Source organism: Lycium ferocissimum, unplaced genomic scaffold, assembly GCF_029784015.1.
Source record: "Lycium ferocissimum isolate CSIRO_LF1 unplaced genomic scaffold, AGI_CSIRO_Lferr_CH_V1 ctg12709, whole genome shotgun sequence".
Classification (NCBI taxonomy): Eukaryota; Viridiplantae; Streptophyta; class Magnoliopsida; order Solanales; family Solanaceae; genus Lycium; species Lycium ferocissimum.
The window spans coordinates 1628-24124 of record NW_026714491.1 but is presented as its reverse complement, the minus strand read 5'-3'; the positions used below and the strand labels follow the sequence as shown (position 1 = coordinate 24124).

Genomic DNA, 22497 nt, shown 5'->3' with positions numbered 1-22497 from the left:
ATTTGAAATATAGCCTTATCGGCTTCCGTTATATATTTGATCGCATTCATTAGGTTTTGAGGTAGTATTTGATAGATATGTCTGGGTGCCCAGGTCGGGCGCTAGTCACGGCCTACGGGGTTGGGTCGTGACAGATGACTTGGGAGGCAGAAGAGAAGACTTATTCTACCATTATCTAAGGTAATTTTTACGGTATTCTTATGTTGTTTAAGGTCTTGATAAGTTGAAACACTTGGATTATAGAAGAGTATAGAAAATGGGTCATAAATGTGTGAATAGTATCATTGTTGAGTAGAAGTTTGGATTGAGTTGTGGATATTGATATGTTGAGATTGTAAATAGATTATGAATGACATTTAGAACATGGAATATATGAAGAAACATGATAGTGAACTATGATCATGATTATGGAGGATTGAAAGGAAATTGTGAAATGCGAATAATGTAAATGAATGAGAATTGTCGTTTATGATATTGTGATTGTTGTTATGAATGTTTGGGAGTTGATATGGAATATGGAGGAAGTCATATAAACAAAGGAAATGCTGCCCAATTTTCTCTAGCTTTAGTAAGCACGTTCTTATGATTGTTTAGCTAATGTCGATATGAATTCTCTTGAAGGTAGAACGTATGCATTAAAGGAGAACAAACAAGCGATAGAGTAGTTAAACGACAAAGGTATGTAAGGCTAAACCTTTATTTCCAAGGCATGAATCTTATGACATGAATTTCCTTCTTCTTCATGAATCTCCTATCTTCAAGAAAACTAAGAGTCCTTGTTCATAAATAGTTATATGAGATAAGAAGTACACTATGAGTACGATAATGACGATGATAAGCTTAAGTCTAAAGATTATAGAGATCATGATATGATGTGCCTACAAAGCTAATGGTGTTAACTATGATCTATTGATGTCTTCCTCATGTGCACTCACCGTAAAACGTTAGTCCCTCCAAGGTGAGATATGATCACTCCATAACGTAATCGAGAGTTCACGACCTTATGTCACCCCGACACAGCTATAGTTGCTTTCAAGTTCTAATGTATGCTCTGATGATATATGTATGATGATGCTAAGTTATGATAAAGCCACGATATGTCTAGGAAATGAATAATAATGATAAGAATATGATATGTACGATGTGTACGCTGATATGATTCCACCGCGCCTAATTGGCCGGACATGTCAGCGCGAAATGAGTAATAATGATAAGAATATGATATGTACGATGTGTACGATGATATGATTCCACCGCGCCTAATTGGCCGGACATGTCACTGCGAAGGCGGCTGCTTGTGATTCCACTGTGCCTAAATGGCCGGACATGTCATCGCTAAGGCGGGTTGCTATGATTCCACCGCGCCTGGAAGGCCGGACACGATCACCACTAGTGGGCTGCATATGATGGTCACCTGGACGCGGGTTAACAATGATGACGTATGAATGATATGATGATACATGAATGATAAGATGATGTATGCGCTATGGTAACTCATATGATCTGCTATATATGATATATGTATAAAATGTATTCATTTAAAGAGTACGCAAGTTATGTCTTCATCTTATACCTTATGATTTCTCTATTATGTTCATTTCATTCATGCCTTACATACTCAGTACAATGTTCGTACTGACGTCCGTTTTCTTTGGACGCTGTGTTTATGCCCATAGGTAGACAGGGAGGGGATCCAGACTCGTAGGAGCTATTAGCTGGTTTGAGAGCATTCCATTTTTCGGAGGTCCATTGATTATTCTTGTGGTACATATGTATATATATATATATATATATATATATATATACTCATGTTTGGGCACGACGGGTCCTGTCCCGTCTATATGTCTAGTACTCTGGTAGAGGCTCGTAGATACGTATGTGTGGGTAATATGGTCTCACCAGTTCTTAGGTATATGTGTGTATATATGTTATTTTGATAGCCGAAGGGCTCATGTATATAAAGTAAATATGTTTTAAATGAAAATAGCTTTCTATGATTATGAGTATAAGAAATATGAATGACGCAGAATGAGTAATAGAATGAGAGGTGCTCGGTGGTTAGCCCCTGATACCCGTCATGGCCCATAGCCGGGTCGTGACACTATCATACTCAACCTGGACATACATCATTCTCACCCTAAAATTTATCATAAAAATATCGTCAATATCTCCCAAAATATATATGTGCACATAAGCCCATGAGGCTACGAAAATGATATACAAACTATACAACGAAGGGGCCACATAGCATCTACAACCCACACATAAGTATCTACGAGCTCCTAACTAGAGTACTGAGATCATCGGGATGGGACAGGACCCCGCCGTGCTCCAAATATGTACACAAGAGAATATACCAATAAGCGGCAACTCCGGAGTAGTGGAATGGTCCTGCAAATCCACTAAAATAAGCTCCTAAGAGTCTGTGCCGTCTCCCTGTCTACCTGTGGGCATGAACGCAGTATCCATGAAAGAAAGGACATCAGTACGAACAATGTACTGAGTATGTAAGACATGTACAACAAAGATAATAAAGGAATAAAGGAGCCTAAGATGAAGAGCAAACCTGTAACTGATTGCCTCTTAAGGGGAGTCATGCATGCTAACTTTTATAAAAAGAAAAAATATCATATGATACATATATAAGCTGCCCGACCATCTAGGTACGGTGTGATCATCATTAGCCCACGTCCAGGCCTCCCGCGTCCGAGGCGTAAGCTGCCCACTGTAGTGGTTTGTCTGCCAGCCGCCTATAGGGCGGCGTGGTGTTACCTTTGCCTGGCCATGTAGGCACAATGTGATCATACATGAAAATAACATAAGTATGCATGAGAGCCCAAGTGAAAGCTACAACTCTATCGGAGTGACATAAGGTCGGTAACCTGCGATTATGTTATGGATCAAACATCATCGGTAGGTCTCACCTTGAAGGAACTAATATCATGAGGTGAGACAACAATAAGAAATAACATCAATGAAATCATAAAGATAGGATTATCAAGCTCATACTAGCATCATCTCATAGGCTTCAAAACCTCTGAAATAGCATCATTATCATCATCTATCATGGGACATATCTCATCTTTATCTCATAAGAAGCTCTTAAGAATCATGAGCTTTCAACTCTTAGGATGTAAGAAGATCATGGAGTATAGAAAGGAAATCATAGCATAGAAGTCATGCCTTTGAAAGAAGGGGGCTAGCCTTACATACCTTTGCGTCTCCTTAACGACTAAGCATTCTCCTTCCAAGCTCATAACTCTACTTTCAAGAGAATTCATACTACATTAGATCATTAGAAACATCCTTAAGGCTAAGCTAAGGCGACTAAGAGCTAACGAAAATTGGACAGCATTTCCTTTGTTTCGACAACTTCCTCCATATACCAAACAACTCCAAAACATCAATAACAACACACATAATATCATAATCAATAAACTTTCTCGAATTAAACATTGTTCACTTCTCAAATTCACTTTCAAAGTCATCCATAACCATGACTACAATACAACACCATATTCACTCTTCACCTAATACTTCCTCAACGTCATTAGAATCATTCCTAACAAGATTATACTCTCTCATACTAAGAATCATGACTTAAATTAACGTACTACTCAAAATACCATTATTTCCGTATTGTGAACTCATATTCTACTTTCTTCCTTAATCCAAGTCATTCAACCACTCAATACTTTTAATTACATGAAGTAGATGTAAAACTCACCTCTAATTATGTAGGAATGATCTTTGGATGAAGATACTCCACTTGAGAAAACCCCCAACTTCAATTCCAAAGGAAACCTTGACTTTTATTAACCCTAGTGAGCATCCACACACTTGATTCTACTAATTCTTGGTGTTTAATCTTTGATTTCTCTTGGATGTGTGTTAATATGGTGTATGGAATATTCTAGAGGTTTCAAGACGTGTGGAGAAAATGAGAAATGAAAAATAAGAACTTGGGTCTCATATATATAAAATTATGAAATCTGACCCGACATTATTTATACGGACACTTATATGGTCCGTATAATCTTATACGGTCCGTATAAGTGACCGTAGAATCGCACCAACAATCAACCCATTCTGTAACTGTTATATGGACACTTATATGGTCCGTATAAGTGACCGTATAGTCTCACCAAAAATGACCCCTCACTGTGACCATTATACGGACCCTTATACGGCCGTATAAAATTATACGGACCGTATAAGTGGTCGTATAACCTAACTTTTCCTCGAAATTGATCTTGTCGATTCGTTTGATCTCCGATCCTTATAGAATCTTATTGGCACTTGTTTAACACTTCATTAACCATCCAAGGAGCCCTATAACTCCTTCCCAAGACATCACTAAATAATAGTTAACTCGATACTTGCAAAAGCCTCTCCAAACACAACTTATACTTTACTTCCTTCGATGAACTTAGTTTCACCGATTCATAAAACTTCAAAATCTTATCGTATACGTTTTGAAGCTGCCACATACTCTCCTTAATGTCATAAGAACTTCATGTTCACCTTAAGTTCACATTAGTCTATTTACAGCACAACAACATAAAATTTCCAAGGTGTAACAATAACCATCTCAGATGGTAACTTCAACTCGTAAGCCACTTTCCCAATTCTTCTCAAAATCTCATATGGGCCAATAAAACGAGGGCTAAGCTTACCCTTTCTACCAAACCGCATAACTTCTTTAATTGGTGACACCTTTAGGAACACCTTGTCACCTACCGTAAACTCTAGCTCGCGACGTCACATTTTCATATGCGACTTATGTCGACTCTAAGCTGTCTTGAGTCGTTGCACAATAAGGTTCACCTTCTCGATTGCTTTATGAGCTGAGTCAGGACCCAGTAGCTCTACTTCAGTCGGTTCAAACCATCCAATTGGCGATCTGCAATGCCTCCCATAAAGAGCTTCATAAGGAGCCATTTGAATACTTGCTTGATAACTGTTGTTGTAAGCAAACTCGACCAAAGATAGATGCTCATCCCAATTACCCCCGAAGTCAATGGCGCCGCCCACAACATGTTTCCAGAGTCTAAATAGTTCTCTCTGCCTACCCGTTCGTCTGAGGATGAAAGGCAGTGCTCAAGTTCACATGAGTTCCCAAACCCTCTTGGAACGATTTCAAGAAATGAGCAATAAATTGCGTACCTCTATCAGATATGATGGATGTCAGAATCCCATACAATCTAACTATCTCATTTAGATATAACTTAGTGTACTGCGCCGCGATATCTGCTTTCTTCACAGGAAGAAAATGGGTAGACTTTGTGAGTCTATCCACAATCACCCAAATCGAATAAAACTTGGCCTTTGTGCGGGGTAAACCTACAACAAAATCCATATTGACCACCTCCCACTTCCATTGCGGAATTTTGATATTCTAAGCCAGGCCTGTAGGCCTTTGATGTTCAGCCTTAACCTGTTGACAGTTCGAACACTTAGCCACGAAGTTAGAAATGTCAACCTTCATGCTCTTCCACCAATAGTGTTGCTTCAAATCTTTATACATCTTGGTGGATCGCAGATGCATAGAGTATTTAGAACTATGCTCCTCCACCAACAATTATTGTCACAAGCCATCAACATCGGGAACACATAGACATCCCTGCAATCTTAGGACATCATCATCAACCCCAACTATGAATGAAATGTACTCACCTCTTTCCACTCCATCTCGCAGTGTCACCAACAGTCCATCTTCCTATTGCTTGGACTTGATTTTTTCCACAATATCATATCGAGCGGGAGTGATTCCCACAAACTCCCTATCTTCAGTTTCATCAATTCGGTTCTACAAAGCTAGCGAGTCGCAGGATTTCTCTGCCTATTGGCATCTGCCGAGTGTGCAAATACGCTAACGTACCTGTAAATTTTCGGCTCAATGCATCAGCAACAATATTCGCCTTAGAAGGATGATACAAGATGTTCAAGTCATAATCCTTCAATAACTCTAGCCATCTTCTTTGTCTGAGATTCAATTCTCGCTGCTTAAAGATATACTGTAGGCTTTTGTGATCAGTGAAAACATCACAATGTTCCCAATACAAGTAATGACGCCAGATTTTTAATGCGAACGCCACAACAACTAATTCTAAGTTATGAATTGGATAATTCTTTTCGTGCTTCTTCAATTGATGGGACGCATGAGCGATCACCTTACCATTCTGCATCAAAACACAACCCAACCCAATTCGGTAAGCATCACAATAAACTATGTTGCCTCCAAAACCCGAAGGTAGAGTTAAAACAAGAGCTGACGTCAATCTTGCCTTGAGCTCTTGAAAGCTCTTCTCACAGCCTTTCGACCACTGGAACTTAGCTGTTTTCTATGTCAACCTCATCAGAGGTGTAGCTATAGATGAGAAACCTTCTACAAACTTCCAATAATAACCAGCTAAATACAAGAAATTGCGGATGTCCATTGCACCCGTGGGTCTTGGCCAGTCTTTAACTGCCTAAATTTTTTGAGGATCAACCTTGATACCATCACTAGACACTATATGGCCTAAGAACGCCATTGAGTTAAGCCAAAATTCACACTTAGAAAATTTATCATAGAGCTTATTCTCCTTATGTGTTTTCAAGGTTATTCTCAAGTGTCTTGCATGCTCGTCACGATTCCTCGAATAAACCAGGATATCATCGATAAACACAATTATGAAACGATCGAGAAAAGGCTTGAACACACGATTCATCAGGTCCATAAATGCAGCAGGGGCATTAGTTGGACCGAAGGATATCACCAAAAATTCGAAATGTCCATACCGACTACGAAACGTTGTTTTCAGAATATCTTTCTCCTTTATCTTTAGCTGATGGCACCCAGACCGCAAGTCGATCTTAGAAAAGAACTTAGCACCCTGAAGTTGGTTGAACAAGTCATCCATCCTAGTAAAAGGGTATTTATTCTTGATTGTCACCTTGTTTAGCTGACGGTAAACAACACACATTCTGAGAGAACCATTCTTCTTTCTAACAAACAAAATTGGAGCACCCCAAGGCGAGGTACTTGGTCGAACAAACCTCTTATCCAACAAGTCTTTCAATTGATCTTTCAATTCTCTTAGCTCTGCCGGAGCCATACTATGAGGTGGGATGGAGATTGTTTGAGTTTCGGGAAGAACATCTATCCTAAAATCAATAACTCTATCAGGAGGGATACCCGGACGATCTTCGGGAAACACTTCAGGAAACTCATTAACTATAGGGATGGACTTAAACTCTGGCACTACAGCTTGAGTATCATTGACAACAACTAGATGGTAAATACATCCCTTCAAAATCATTTTACTAGCCTTAAGATACGAGATAAACCTACCCTTAGGCTTAGCAATTTCTCCCTTCCATATAATATCCGGTTTATCAGGGAAAGCAAATCGAACTAACTTATAATGACAGTCCACATTAGCATAACAAGCAGCTAACCAATCCATCCCTATAATTACATCAAAATCTATCATCTCTAGCTCAAATAAGTCAGCTGTAGTTTCACGACCCTTAACTACCACCACACAATTTCTATAAACTCTAGTGGCAATAACAGGAACCAGCAGGAGTATCCACAGAAAATGGTTCACGCCGTTGTTCAGGTTCCATACCAAAATTGAGAGAAAAATATGGTGTCACATATGAGAGATTTGAGCCCAGATTAATCAACGAATATCCATTAAAAGAGCAAATAGTGAGAATACCTGTAACCATAGCATTTGAGGCTTCAGCTGCCTCCCTACGAGTCACACCATAAAGTCGAGCTTGACCCTCATTAGCGGTGTTAGCAACCGCTTTACCTGTCCCATTACCATGAGCATTAGGAGCATTATTAGTATTACCAGCAGGCAGATTCCTAGCAAAGAACAGGTGCAAACGAATTATTTCTCTAGCCCGAAGAGATAGCCATTTCATGTAACCACTTCCTACACTCCCTCTTGATGTGACCCCTTATACCACAATGATGACAAATACGATCCTCCCATCCAGATGAACGTCTATTTCCACCTTGTGAATACCTGTTTTGAAAGTTGTTCCTCTGACCTTTTCTACCGAACGGAGCACTGGCATTAGAATAAACGCCTGTCTGAGGAGGTGCCGAATACCTTCATCCCCCCCCCCAATTGTGCGAACTACTAAACCCATCTGCAGATCGGGCCTTTTTGCTTTGTTCCCTTTCCAGCCTCTCTTCACCCTTCCAATTCTCTTGTTGCTCAGCGAACCCAACCAAGGATGAAAATGTACAAGTAGGAGACATAACAGTAGCAAAGACACGCAGACTTGATACCCGGTACTAACCCACGCACAAATCGGCTCAACTTGTGCTTTTCAGTCGGAATCATATAAGTTGCATACCTTGCCAAACGAGTAAACGTCAAACTGTACTCACGAAAAGACATAGTGCCCTACTCAATCTTCTCAAACTTAGCAGCCAGAGCAAATCGTTCCTCATCAGAAAAAAATCTTTCCATGAATGCCCCCTCAAATTTAGCCCTAGTAGGAGTTGGAGCATTATTACCCCGCTCAGTCTCCCAGAATTCAAACCAACCATGAGAAACATCTTTCAATTGATATGATGAAAAGTCTACAGGTTCCGAACCACGAGCACCTATGGCCCTTAGAGCTTTGAATGTCTCATCCATAAAGTACTGGGATCATCTTCTTCTCGTGAACCAAAAAACTTGGGCAGATTCAGCCCCAAAAAGTGCTTAAGACTTCCCCCACCACTAAGTGTTGGATCTGCACCCCTACGCTGCTGTTGGGCTGCAACTGAAGTAGTAAGCATCTGGATCGCATTCTGCATCGATCCAACATTAGCCAAGCCCGCAGAAAGGAGCAACTGGAGTAGGTGGTGGTGGCGGTGGTGCTTGGTCTCCAATACCGTTCTCAACCCCACCAACAGTCTCAGCAAAGGTGTGGTTAGTGATCCTAGCGGCTCGCTCGCCAGACAATGAATCAGAAGCAGCATTAATCCCTTAGTTAGCAGCTCTCGCATGAGTTAAAGCCATTTCTGCAAAGCACGAATTAATGAACACGTTAGGATGATCCTAAGGGAGTTCAACCTCTATAGCACAATCTAGAATAAAGAAGAATGAGAAACACTTATAAATGCCTTGGTAGTCTTTCAATCATGTAGGTGATCAGGCTGCACAAGGAAGATTCCACTAGACACAGCTCCATAAACACAGACAAATCCTAGGACACATCAAATCCTAGGCTCTGATACCAAGCTTGTCACGCCCCAAAACCCACCCTAGACGTGACCGACATCCGATATCATGAATAACATTAAAAGAACCTTATTCTATATGGAAAACGTTTATTATTTTCAAATCAGCAATTATATAATAAGTAAGAGACACACCCTTAGCAAACACCTAAGATAAAGTCATGCTCATTAAAACAAAATAGCAGAAGTCCAAATCCATACTTAAATAATACGTAGCAACATGCCCCAACAATCATGGAAAAACATCCAACACTACCCATAGCTTAACAACTATCAAAGGAGCTTCTATAAAATAAAGAGTGTCTAAAGTCTCGGGACGCATGCCAACAATCTAAGTTAATGAAATAATGTAGAGAGGTGCCCATGAACAAACATGTGGGCTCATCGAAAGATCTCGAGAAGTAGCAAGTTCCCCTAACTCGTCGGCGCATCACGAACCTGCTCTTTAATATTACCTAACATACCATCAAAAACAATAACGGTATGCCTGAGTACTAGATACTCAGTGAGTATCTCCGGGACAATACTTAATAGCAAAATAATGTAACAAAGATCAGTGAAACAATTTCAATAAAAACAATTTGAAATCCAGAGACAAGATAAACCATCAACTTTATAACCATCAAAGAAACCATTAAGATAGATATATATCTTTTCCAATCAATTATGTTGTACATTACAATTTGAGTCTTTCCCTTTGGATTCCAATATCATCAACAAACCACTCACAAGAAAACAAGTTCATTATCGTCAACAAGCCACTCACAGGCCACAAAGATACGAAGCAAGCCAGTCACAGGCAACAAAGATACGAAGCAAGCCAGTCAGAGGCAACAAAGATACGAAGCAAGCCACTCATAGGCAACCAAAGTATAACACATGCCAATACAGGCCCAATTCAATAAAATGAAGGGATGGCCATGTAAGGTTCCCTAAACAACATAGAAGCACCACACCAGGGAAATTTGACCCACGATGACTATCCTTCCTCCCGAATAGTTAGGAAAACACCACATCGGGGGGTGTAACCCTCAATGACCACTCTTCCTCCTGAATGTCTAGGCTAACCCCACTACGATCCATAGTGACTACCCTTCCTCCCGAATAGCTAGGCCAAACACAAACAATATAAGTCATGGCAAAATAGCCGAATCACAATCCTAGCATAGAAGCCGAATCACTCAAATCATGGCATGGAAGCCAATTAACAAGCCATGTTATGATAGTCACATTATTCATTAAGGATTATGTTCATCATCCCATTGTAGGGGTACATCAAATCATTTCAGTTTTAGAAAACCAGGTTCGCTTCTTTAAACAAGTTTCAAGTTCAACACAATCAATTATAGAGCATTCACATGAGATAGTCAAGCTTTCAAATTATCAAGTTTAAACATCTCTTATGGGAAAATTCAAGTTCGAATACCACAGCTTTATATCTCAGTTTTCAATTGTCCTTTAGAGAGGAAAACAATCATGAATACGTATATATACTACTAGTCTGTCTGAGCGTGCGTTGCACGTATAGTTCATGTTATTCTTATAAAGTTTGTATTACCTCTTAATCATAAGTATATTTCCAGAATTCGTCTATAAATTAAAGGTATTTGGACACATTATTTGTAAATTAATGTTTCTTCGGAAATTTATCCATCATTTCAACTTCAATTTTAGATATTGAATTGAAGATGAAAAATTTGTTTGAAGAATATCTTATCAAATAAAGTAATGTTTCGCTTGCAAGAGTTCAACACTTTCTCCGGGTAAAGTTCATATCAAACACAATTTCAACTAATTTCAGTTTAACTTTAACTTCAACTATTGTTCTTTTCCAAATTTAGAGGAAATCTCTTTCAAACTGGGCCAATAAGTAGTCATTGTTGTAAAGAATGATAAAATAAATTTCCTCTTTGGTTAAGGATCTATTTTTTTCCAAATGGTAAACATATTATCATAACTTCAATGTCTGCATTTTCAAAGTATTAGGAGTACTATTATATATGGGGAAAAAAGGCTAAATGCCAAAAAAAAAAAGGGGGCTAAAGTATTAGGCTCAATGACGGCCCAAGTAGTATAGCTTCAAATTTTCCTTCAGTTTGCTCTTTGCATTTGTTTTGTTTTTCTCAATCTTTCTGTCTTTTATTTTCTTTGTTAATTTTAACATCTATGAGCTAAATATTACTTTAAGCCTGTCAGTCCACCAACCTCTGAGACGAAATAAGAAAGAATTTTTATATACATTATGAAGTTTTCATCATCTTACCAGGTCAAAAGGTAAAACTGATAAATTAATTATGCATAAAGATTACCAAGAAATAATATTTTTGGGATTTATGTGCTAAATAAAGAAAGGGCAAAAAAAAAAAATTCCCAAAAGCTCTGTGATTTATCATGATATGTAGAAAAGTATGTCGAAGTGATGCAATTAAAGTGAAATTTTTTTAAGCAGGTGAATTTAGTAGATCATTTGAATAGTAATATCGTCAAGTTTCAGTATCAAATTTTTGGAATTTGAAAACTACAATCTTTATCAGTCTCTAAGTGAATTTACTTTAAATGCTAACTTGTTATATAATAAAGATAATAAATGTACAGGAAAAGATACTCTAAATCTAGATTTTTGACACTATTTCATAGTGATATATTAAGGCCCCCAACAATTTAGTTTGGTTAATTCATAATATATGAGCTCTTTTTTTTTAATCTACTAATTATATTCATATCACAAATCAGAAGTAATGCATCATTTCTACTTTCTTTTGTTCAAACATGGAAGTTGGATTGCTTAGCGATTGGTTCAGTTTGATTATGTAAGTTATCGATTTATTGATCATAAGTACGCTAAATCGACAACCGAACCAATAAGGTATTCATTATCGATCCTTGATTAATCGGTTAGTGGGCCTTAACAGTTTGATTATCAGTCTAACTGATAAGAAAATGTCTTCTAAGAGCCAACGACCAACTTGCTCCTCTAAATATTTTTCCTTGTCCTTCTTGTTTCATTTGTAAATATGCATTTTCGTCAACAATGGCAACCTCTATGGTAAATTAACCGTCTTCGACTTCCACATTAGTATGTTTTACCACAACAAATAATTAACCAATACAAAACCACGATCTTTTAGCATCAAACTGGAGAACAGTCCTTTTCTTACTTACTTTCAGTTTTGTTGAGCTTGTATCAGTAAATTTAGTGTTACTAAATAAATGGTAGATAACAGAGTGGGTTTCACTTGCCTTCTTTAGAGAGATTACAACATAACTATTAACTGGGTAGAAAATCTCAGATAGGTTATGAACCGTAAATTTGTTTAATTATAACTAACTTCAATGTATAACTAACTTCAATGTATTATAGTCAAGCTAACTAAACTTATGAAAGAAAAATAGGAAATTACGAATAAGGTTTCTAATTCTAAAGTTACTTTTATATAATCAGAGATAAAAGGGTAACTTTAACAACATTGAAATTGGATTATCAGTTTAATCGTTGAGTAAACTCAAAGAACTGATAACCGAATCAATAGACCAATATAATTAAAAACATAATCGTTAAACTAATAATCTAATAACGACAAATCATTAGTATTCTATTCAGTATGATTTATCCGTCAAACCAACATATGCACACTACTTGAAAGAGGTAAAAACTCTTTTATCCGTTTTGTCTTATTTCTTAAAAAAAATTAATTGAATCAAACTGAAATAATACAATATTTGTACTATGTTTTTTTTTAAAAGGAATATAAAATTATTTCGCCGTTCTGTTTTGTCGTTGAATTAACAAACCAACACTAATCATTAAGATAATTAATTGAATGTAATTCTCATGTTAACATGGTTATATTATCTCCCTAAAATTATGAGAATAAATTAAAGATTTATGATATTTATACCATATCTGATAAAAAGAAATCATGAAGAATTTCAATTCATTATGCAAAAAAGGAAGTTAGTGCATTGAAAATAGAGCATACTTGGTAGGAGAATTTACTGATTGAGATCGAAATTTGATAGAAATCCTCTCCTCGGTCATTTTCAATTAATAACGCAAAGATTGTGTTTGAAATAAGCACAACGGCTATTTGTTCTTTTCTTAACAGATGTGTTGCTTCTCTTTACATTGGTTAGATTTTTTAAGTATTTTTTTTTAATTTATTAATTAGTAGGATATTTAGGTTAACATGAGGGGTATTAAAGTAATTTAACTTTTCAATTTAGGAGTTCCTGCTTTTAATATAATATCGATATGATTAAATCCTTTCTTTCTTCTATCTCATCTCCTATCTCATCTATCGATTTCTCCCATATTTAATTTCCGCATATTTTGTTTGTTGTTTTTCATACTTTTCTAGTACAATATGTATTTCATCTCCTAGGATCATATCACAAACTGCAGCAGAAGTAAGATGACAAATTACAACCTAGAAAGCTTGCAGGGCAAAGTGATAGAAATTTTACAAACCTAATCTTAGTATTATTTTATAACACCTGTCTATGCTCGAAAATTTGGCAGGGAAAAACAATTGATGATCCGAATCCTCCTTCAACAATGTAAGTTATTTATCTCGCATTTAGACCTTCTTTGCATAATAATTAATGGAATTCAAGTTGAGGGAAGTATTTTATTTTTATGAAGGACCACGAAGCAAAATTTAACTCCTAAAGGAGTGCACCAAAATAAAGGGATCAAGGTTGAAGCTTCAGAATCTGGGCTAGAGGGACCTGAAGATGGTGACGTATGCAGTGTACTGGTGGATGTGTATGGCTATAAAGTAAAAGTGGGCAGTGCTCCTATACTTGATGCCATTTTTGCCAACTATGGTGACATTACAGTCCAACTATCGCTATAAATCACCAATTGTCAGAGCTTCCCTTCTTGATGTGGTTAGTGATGTTGTCAGGCAGCTGAAAACCAGTGATGTGAATTCTTCTTCAATTGAAGCTATGAAATTTGTAGTATCTGAGGTTGCGAATGCCAAGCTTGATGTAACTTGGCTGCAACTGTATCTGGATGAGATTTTTGAAGAGGAAGATATGGAGGAAAAGTATTCCTATCTAATGGCTTTCAGAGAGACTACCATGCTTGTCTCTAAAGAAGCTAAAAAGGACTTGGTAGAAAGGAACAGTGACGTCTTAGCAAAAGAGAAACGACTCAAAAAGGATAAAAGGCGCTTGCAAGAGGCCAAAAGCCGAGCAGGAGAGGTAGAAAGGTATGTCAACGTATTTGACGTACTGGGTAAAAAAGTTCTACAGGACATCAAGGAGACTAAAGATCAAGCACGATATTGGCTGAGTAGGTTGAATCAGCTTCTGTAGCCCGAAGCTGTTTTATCTTTGACATCTTCCTTTCCCCTATTTAAGTCCTATTTAATGTCTTTAATTTGTCAATACACTTAAACTTATAGAAGAATATTAAGGGTCACGTACAACATACTCATTTTCTGATAGTTATATAAAGAGAGCTATCCTTTTTAGTTTGTAACCATATATGTAGAAACATGTCAAATGTGTACTTAAGTGAACAACGAACACAAAAGGGATAAAAGAACGAAGGGAAGCACAAATTTTTTTGGACATTTTTTCCTCTGTCCCTCTTTCTTCAAATTGGGGGAGGCTGAAAGCTTGACAAATAGGATGTTCTCCAACTACCTTTTGACCAATGGTCGAATTTGGCTCAAAACGCCTAGATATTACACTGAAATTCCCGGCAACATTTTTAATTGCTATAAAGGATAATTGGGAGCACGAGTGAAAGCTTTTACTTTCTTTTTTTTTTTTTTTTTTTTTTTTTTTTTTTGAGTAACAGTTTTTACTTGATTCTTTGTTTTTCTTGACAACTTTTGAGCTACTTGCTTAGGCAAAAGATTGTTATTACTACATTTGTAAGTTGTCAGGAATTGATATCCAAATACACTTTTACAAATTGGAGTACAGGGCAGTTTCATGCCAGCTAAAGTTTTTAGGATCTTTTGTTTTGTAAGTAGTTCGTTATTTCAAGTTTTCCACAGATTTGATATAAAAGTCTCTTCTACTTGCTCATTTTTCTTCTGTTAAGCTGTTTGTTACAAAAATTAACTGTAAATGAGTTACGAAAACTTTTGTTTTCAGCTTTTTTCTTATTGTGTTGTAGTGATTACTTCTCATATTCACTTTATTTAAAATTCGGAAAAGGCTCAAATATGCCATCGAACTGTCACACCCCCGCTGAGGGCATGATGGGCTTCCGGCTTCCTTAGCTGGGCACCACCTGGTGTATATACATTATACTTTCCCTGTGACTATTACGGAATATCATATGACATAAATATCCTCTAGAAGAACACCTACGCGCCCAACGCGATACTAGACACATGCATATATACATATATATACACGCAAGCCGACAAGGCTGCCACTATCATCATCATATCATAAGGCCGACAAGGCCAAAACATGACACCTATATACATAACACTGTCTATGAACCTCTAAGAGTACATACGTAACCTACTGGTCGGGACAGGGCCCCGCCGTACCCAACCCAAGTCCCAAGGGTCCTCAGCTACACCACAACATCATAGAGGTGTTACTATTTTTTCTATGCTAGCTTTTAGAGGTTGGATTTAGATGTAATCTCTTCGATATACCTTGAAACCCTTTTGGAATTATTATGGAAGCTTGAGAGGGTGTGGAGGTGAAGTTTGGTCGAAATATTAACAAGGAACAACCCAAAAATGCATTTAAAACACCCTAAAGTCAGCCACCGCCATGAATTTGACGGCCTACTTTCACGGCCGTGAAAAGTTTCACGGTCTGTGAAATTGAACCATGAAAATGTAGTTGCTTTGCAGTGCTTTCCTAAAACGTTCATAACTTTCTATACATAGCTCCGATTGACTAACAGTTTGTTGCGTTGGAAAGTAGACTCGCTAAACTTACATTCAGATAGGTTATGTACTCCATACCTCCTTATATACTAGGAGATATACTGTAACACATCAGACTTTTAACTTAAGCTTTGACCATGATTCCAGACTTAAAAAACCAGATAAAGAATGTGGGAATTGGAAATTTCTCTTCAGCTATCAGATGGGGATTTACGCCCCAGAATACAGACCGTATTTCAGTATACGACCCGTATTTCAAGTCACAAAGTGACACCCAAAATCACTGTGCATTCTGGAATTTTATATTGTTAAATACGGACTGTATTTTGAAATATGACCCGTAAACTGTGATCGTATTTAAGAAGCAAACATAAAGCAGTGATTTTGTTTGAAATATGTTGAATTGCGGTCCAGGTTTACGGACCGTAATTCAAAGATACAGACCGTATTTTGGTCTGTATTTCCCAACCCGCACCAAAACCTATAAATACCAGCCTTCAGTTATTTCATTTCGTTTTTCATAATTCCAAGCCCTAGAAACGAAGTGTTCTTCTCCCAACAAACCAAAACAAAGAAGGTAAGTCATTCCAAGCTCTTCCAAATCAATTCTATCATATATGCTCTAAATCTAATCATCAAACCATGTTCTTAACATAGGGTTTTCAAGAAAACCCAATTAAAGAGCATAAAGAGCAAAACCTTGGAACTCTTTTCCAAGACCAGATTATTATTTATGTTTGGGAGCAATTTCAGGTATGTTAAGCATACTATCTACATGAGGAGCATTGTTTAATCATCCTCATACCTCAATAATCATAATTCCCCGTAATCCAGCAAGTTCGTTCATGATTTTGCCCTAGTTCTTGATTTTCATAACTTAGGGTTAGAGTTCAGTTTTCTGATTATGTTCATACTTGTTTATGCATGCTATGGACGCTAGCTTAATCTAAAAGCCATGTAATTCAATCTACGAGTCTCAGAATGCAGTCTAAGTCATCAGTCATGATAAAGAGTAAGTAGTCAGTTTTACCCCTGTTGCTTCATGTTTGATTGGGCCCAAGGCCATAGTTATGATTCATATGCATATGCATTTATTTTGGGCCTGAGGCCATAGCTTTGAGATCTCATTATTTATTAGGCCTGAGGCCATTATTACATGATATTTGCACAGGTGGTTTCTATACAAATCAACTCATGATATGAGTATTCAGTTTCATTATACTTTATTGTTCATGTATCCATTATCATTGCTTTAATTGCTTATCATACTTGTACAATTCATATGTACTAACGTCCTTATGCATGGGCCTGCACTTCATGGTGTAGAGTCTGACTTTCGGAGGATACAATGTTCGTTTAGCTTCCGGACTTTGAGTACATCGCTAGTTAGTGAGCCCCCTCATTCAAGGCTTCCCGTCTATTTCCAGCTTTCGAGTATTAGTAATGTTATATCCCGCATTTTGTACGTCGGAATATTCTAAGACAATCGCGGGAAGCTAAGGGCAAGGCCATTTTTCGGTTTTGTTTGAATGCGCAAGTCGCTTGCAAATATTATTGTCATGGAAATTTAAGGGCAAACTTGGAATAAGGAAAATGAGAGGCCATGTGTTATTTTATATTGCAAGACATGCATATGTGGGCAAAGGTTGACTAAGTCAAGGAGTCATTCATCTTTTGCAATTTATAGAAAAATCTAGAAAAGTTGAGAGAATTGAAGAAAAATTGGAGGGGAATTAAGTGGCACATGACCAGCCATGTGCCACCCTTATATATATATATGTGTGTGTGTGAGTCATGAAAGAGTAAGACAATTCATCCTAAGTTCTAGAGAAATCAAGAGAAAGAAAGGGAAAGAAAAAATGGGGAGTTCGGCCATGGAGGGGGCTGGCCGAACCTTGCCCTCAGTTTTGATCTTGGAAAAAAAATATTTTCTTCATGCCATGCTACTAATTAGAAGGCCCTCGTCGACATGGAGTAGTTGTTGGAAGAAGAAAATCATCCGTTCTCGCAAAACTTGTCCTAGCCGAGAAACAAGAATGAATGGAAAGGTATGGTTCAATTCTCTTTTGCATGTTTTATAAATGTTTTGGACGTGTTACTATGCATGGAAATGGGTGGAAATCATGAAAGGTGGGATGTTGGTATGTGTGTGGCCGTGAGTGAAGATTATGTGTATAGAAGGAATGAATTGATTTTACTTAGTGTTTTAGTGTTGTCATGGGAGGTTTGTATGCGTTATGATATGTTGGAATGGATGGAAATTTATGAAGTTATGCATATTGTTGTTGAGCCGTGCATAGGGGCTGATTTGGAAGTAATGTAATTTTAATATTCTTTCTTGAGTTTATGAAAGTAATGTTGTAAACGTACGGGATTGTCGATATGGATTATGAGTTTGGAAAAAAGAAAATGTGTTATTGATGTCCTAATGTAGTTGAAGGAATTCGGGTGAAGTAGCATATGGTTTAGGTTGTTTTGAAAATTGTATATATTGTTTGGAGTGTTCTTAAATCGTGTTTGAAAGGCCTCGGAATAATATTGAACGAACGATCAATAATGTGAGTTTGAATTGGCGTAGTTTATTTGAAGGTGAATGAAATGTTATTGAATTAAATTGAATATGTTTGGAGATGCTATTGTTGGTTTTGTTGTTGATATTGTGGCCGAGTTCCATTCTCGGGTTGTTGTTGTTAAATTGGGCCGAGCCATATTCTCGGGACGGTGTATTTACGGGAAATGTCGTCAAATTTCGGCGTACAAAGTGTTGCTTTAAAGAATTGACTCATAAATGCCCTTAACTAAGGTTTGGTAAATGTGACCAAATTGTAGATTCTGGCGGATTTGCAACTTGGATTTGGAATAGCAGAAGGAGCGGAAAGAGGTATGTAAGGCTTCACTTTCTTTCTATGGCATGTCTTAGATGTAATAGGCCTGAATACGTGTCTCGGGGACCATTCTAATCCTAGAAATCCGAGCTTGAATTTGGCTACTATTCATTCAAAGTAGAATTGAACTAAATGCCTATGAATAGTCGAAAGAACTATCTAGACACCTAGAACTTGCATGAATAAGATCCGTATGCCCTAAGACCCTTATAAGTCATGTCACGAAACGTTTTATACGTAAATTATGTACGCCGCCTCATTTGACTCGAGGTGGGCCCACTATTCCCGGATTCCCTCCTGTTGTCCTATTGGGCTTATTTTCCATTCTATAGCTAAGAACACTTATGGACATCCTTCCGACTACTAAATAAAAGTTGTTTTTAACTAAACCCTCGACCCCAAGGTATGATTTTCTTTACTAAAAGTTTACAAGTGTTTTCCAAAATATACATTTTTTTTTAAAAACTAAGTTTTACAATATTGCCAGTTTTTATGACCTAAACAACGACTATAATCCTATGATGACTATGAATCTATGATGTCTATGATCCTATGACGACTATGATCCTATGGAGACTATGATCCTATGATGTCCATGATTCTATGATGTCCATGATTCTATGATGTCTATGATTCTATGGGGACTATGATCCTATGGGGACTATGATTCTATGATGACTATGACTCTATGATGACAATGATTCTATGATGACAATGATGATGTCAGATATGCTATGTCTATGACCCGATATGCTATGACATGTTCTATGTTGATAGTCTCGCCTTATGATTATCGTTCCTTCAAGGTGAGACAAAGCGACCATGATTATTCCATAATGCGATCGGAGGTTTCCGACCTTACGTCACTCCGATAAGTACATGATTTCCTTGTCTCTCGCATGCTAAATATGAACATGGGTTGGGGGGATGGGATACTTGAATACTTGGAATTTGGGAAGGAAACTATGTTTCATTGCCACCGGTCGGTGCTTATCATCCCGACGCGGGATGCCCGACGCGGATTTATGGCCGAGCCGGAGTATTCGGCGCTATGTGGGCGAGCCGTCTCGTGCGGCACTATGACCGATATGACCAAATAAGCATGCATGGCATCCGCCCCTGCAGGCACTCGCATGCACAAGTTACTCGCTATCCTATGATATATTTTATGTTTTCCATGCAGCTATTACTCATATGCTCGGTTACGCTTTACATTATATGATCCCGATGTACCGGATACAGCTTTTTCGATATATTCCATGTGTACGGATACTCTCTCCCACATGACGTGCTTTACTTCTCTATACTGTTGTTGCACATGATCATATCTCTTTCTATGTTACCGTCTATGCCTTACATACTCGGTACACTATTCGTACTGACGCCCCTTCTTGTGGGCGCTGCGTTTCATGCCGCGCAGGTACCCCCAGACGAGCAGAAGTCCTTATAGAAGATGTTCCAGCAATGTTGGCAAGCTCCACTCGCCCTGGAGAGTTGCTGAGTCAGCTTACACGTGCTATGGTCCATGATTACGAGTTAGAGACTTTGCGGACGAGTCGTGGGTCTAGTGTGTCGCCCAAAAACGGAGTTCCACTGGTTGATGTGTTTTTATTTTACGGAGCCCTCATATTTACAAACCGCGTTTACTTGAGAAACGACGAAAAGATTTTGAAAAATTTTACTATGTATTTTACTTTACTTTGTCTTATGATTCCAAGAGAACATGTGTGTACTAAGAGTCCGAGGGTTCGGTCGGCTCCGAGTATGGGGTCGGGTGCCCATCACACCCTAGTAAAGTCGGGGTGTGACAAGTAAGTTCATTAGTATTTGAGGCATGTCAGGGTCTTGTCCTGACCTAGTTATTCTTATAGTATTTTGATCATAGAGGTTTCATAGACACAGTCTTTAGTCAGTTATGTTAGTTTTGCCTCACAACATTTATTTCCACATCCTCTATTATATTTGAGTTAGAATATTCTCTTGGTTCATTTTATATCTTGCATACATTCATGATACAACTGTTAGACTCAGCAGCTATGGGCTCGCTCAGTCATGGACAGTCAAGCACTGAGTGCCCCAGGCTATGGTTCGGTGCGTGACAAAGCTTGGTATCGAGCGACCCATTCGAAAGTCGTAGGGAGTCTATGAAATAGTGTCCAGTGGGGTCTCCTTTATATGTATGATGGCCGCATGCATATAAACAGCTGACCACCAGGACATATTAAGGAAGTCTCATTTTTTTTTATTCTTGAACGTGCAACTAGAGCTATAACTTCAGGATGCCTTCCTAATTCTTGCATTTACGTAATTTCATACGATTATGGCTCCAAAGAGAAAGACTACCAATAGCTTAAGGGAAGCTTCCAGCGCTGCTCGTCGTGAGGCTACAGAGATTCCGGCTCCTCAGACTGGAATAACTAATGTGGATGTTGGGAGTGCTATTGCAATGCTCACACAGTTAGTAGCTGCTCAGGCCCAGCGTCTGAAAGCGGGGTCTAACTCTAGAAATCATGGAGAATCCTCCAGGGCTAAAGAGTTCTTGAGAATGAAGCCCCAAATCTTCTCGGGGACAAAGAAGGAAGAGGACCCTCAAGATTTCATTGACGGTCTTCAGAAGATTTATAGAATGATGACTGTGACGGAGACAGAAGCAGCTACGTTTGGAGCTCACCAGCTGCAAAGAGTAGCAAATGCGTAGTATGAGACTTGGGAATTATCCTGAGGTAATGAAGCTTCTGATGCCACATGGGATGAGTTCGTAGAGGCATTTCAGGACCATTTTATGCCTATTGAGGTTCGAGAAGCCAGAGCTGAGCAGTTCTTGAAGCTTAAACAGAATGGGAGGACTGTTCAAGATTACTACTTGGAGTTTACGAGTCTGGCAAAATATGCTACTGAGCTTGTTCCTAACATGAGGGCCAGAGTAAAGAGGTTTGTCACTGGTCTTGATTCTCACTTATATGATGGGGCGAATATTGTGTTATACCCCATATTTTGTACGTTGGGATATTCCGAGCTAGTTGTGATAAGTTAAGGACAAGACAATTTCGGAATACGAGGTTGAGACTTTTAACCTCCGATTTTGTCTTAATGCCCAAGTTGCTTATAATTTTATTGGTATGGAATATTAAGGGAGAGTAAGTATTAAGGAGTTAAAAAAAATATTTCATGAAAAATGGCCATATGGCCGTGTGGAGTGAGTGGGCCCCACCCATGGCTTGGCCAATTTTGATTGAGTCAAGCCATGAGGGGGGGGGGGGAGCATGTGTCCACCTTGCATGGGTTATATATATAGACAAGTGATGACCAAGCAAGACAATTAGTCATCATTTTAAACTCAAGAAACTTGGAGAAACATGGAGAAGAAGATGGAGAACCATTCGGCCATGGCTTAGCCGAATATGGTGCCATAAATATTGATCAAAAAAAATAATTTTCTTCTATCATTTCAACTAATTGGAAGGTCCTTATTAACGTGGAGTACTTGTTGGAGCAAGCAAAACAT

At 38.1% G+C, this 22497-nt stretch overlaps 1 protein-coding gene across 1 annotated transcript; it reads left to right on the top strand.

Moving 5' to 3' along the window:
- Nucleotides 1-13651: 13651 nt before the first annotated feature.
- LOC132041982 (uncharacterized) lies at nucleotides 13652-14576 on the top strand. Its single transcript, XM_059432647.1, has 2 exons — nucleotides 13652-13792; nucleotides 13878-14576. Exon 2 carries the CDS (start codon nucleotides 14042-14044, stop codon nucleotides 14555-14557), a length of 516 nt encoding a protein of 171 aa, XP_059288630.1. The 5' UTR covers nucleotides 13652-13792; nucleotides 13878-14041; the 3' UTR covers nucleotides 14558-14576.
- The last annotated feature ends 7921 nt before the right edge of the window (nucleotides 14577-22497 follow it).

Coding starts and splice junctions, on each gene's coding strand:
- LOC132041982 (XM_059432647.1), top strand. CDS start 14,042: ATGCCATTTTTGCCAACTATGGTGACATTACAGTCCAACTATCGCTAT.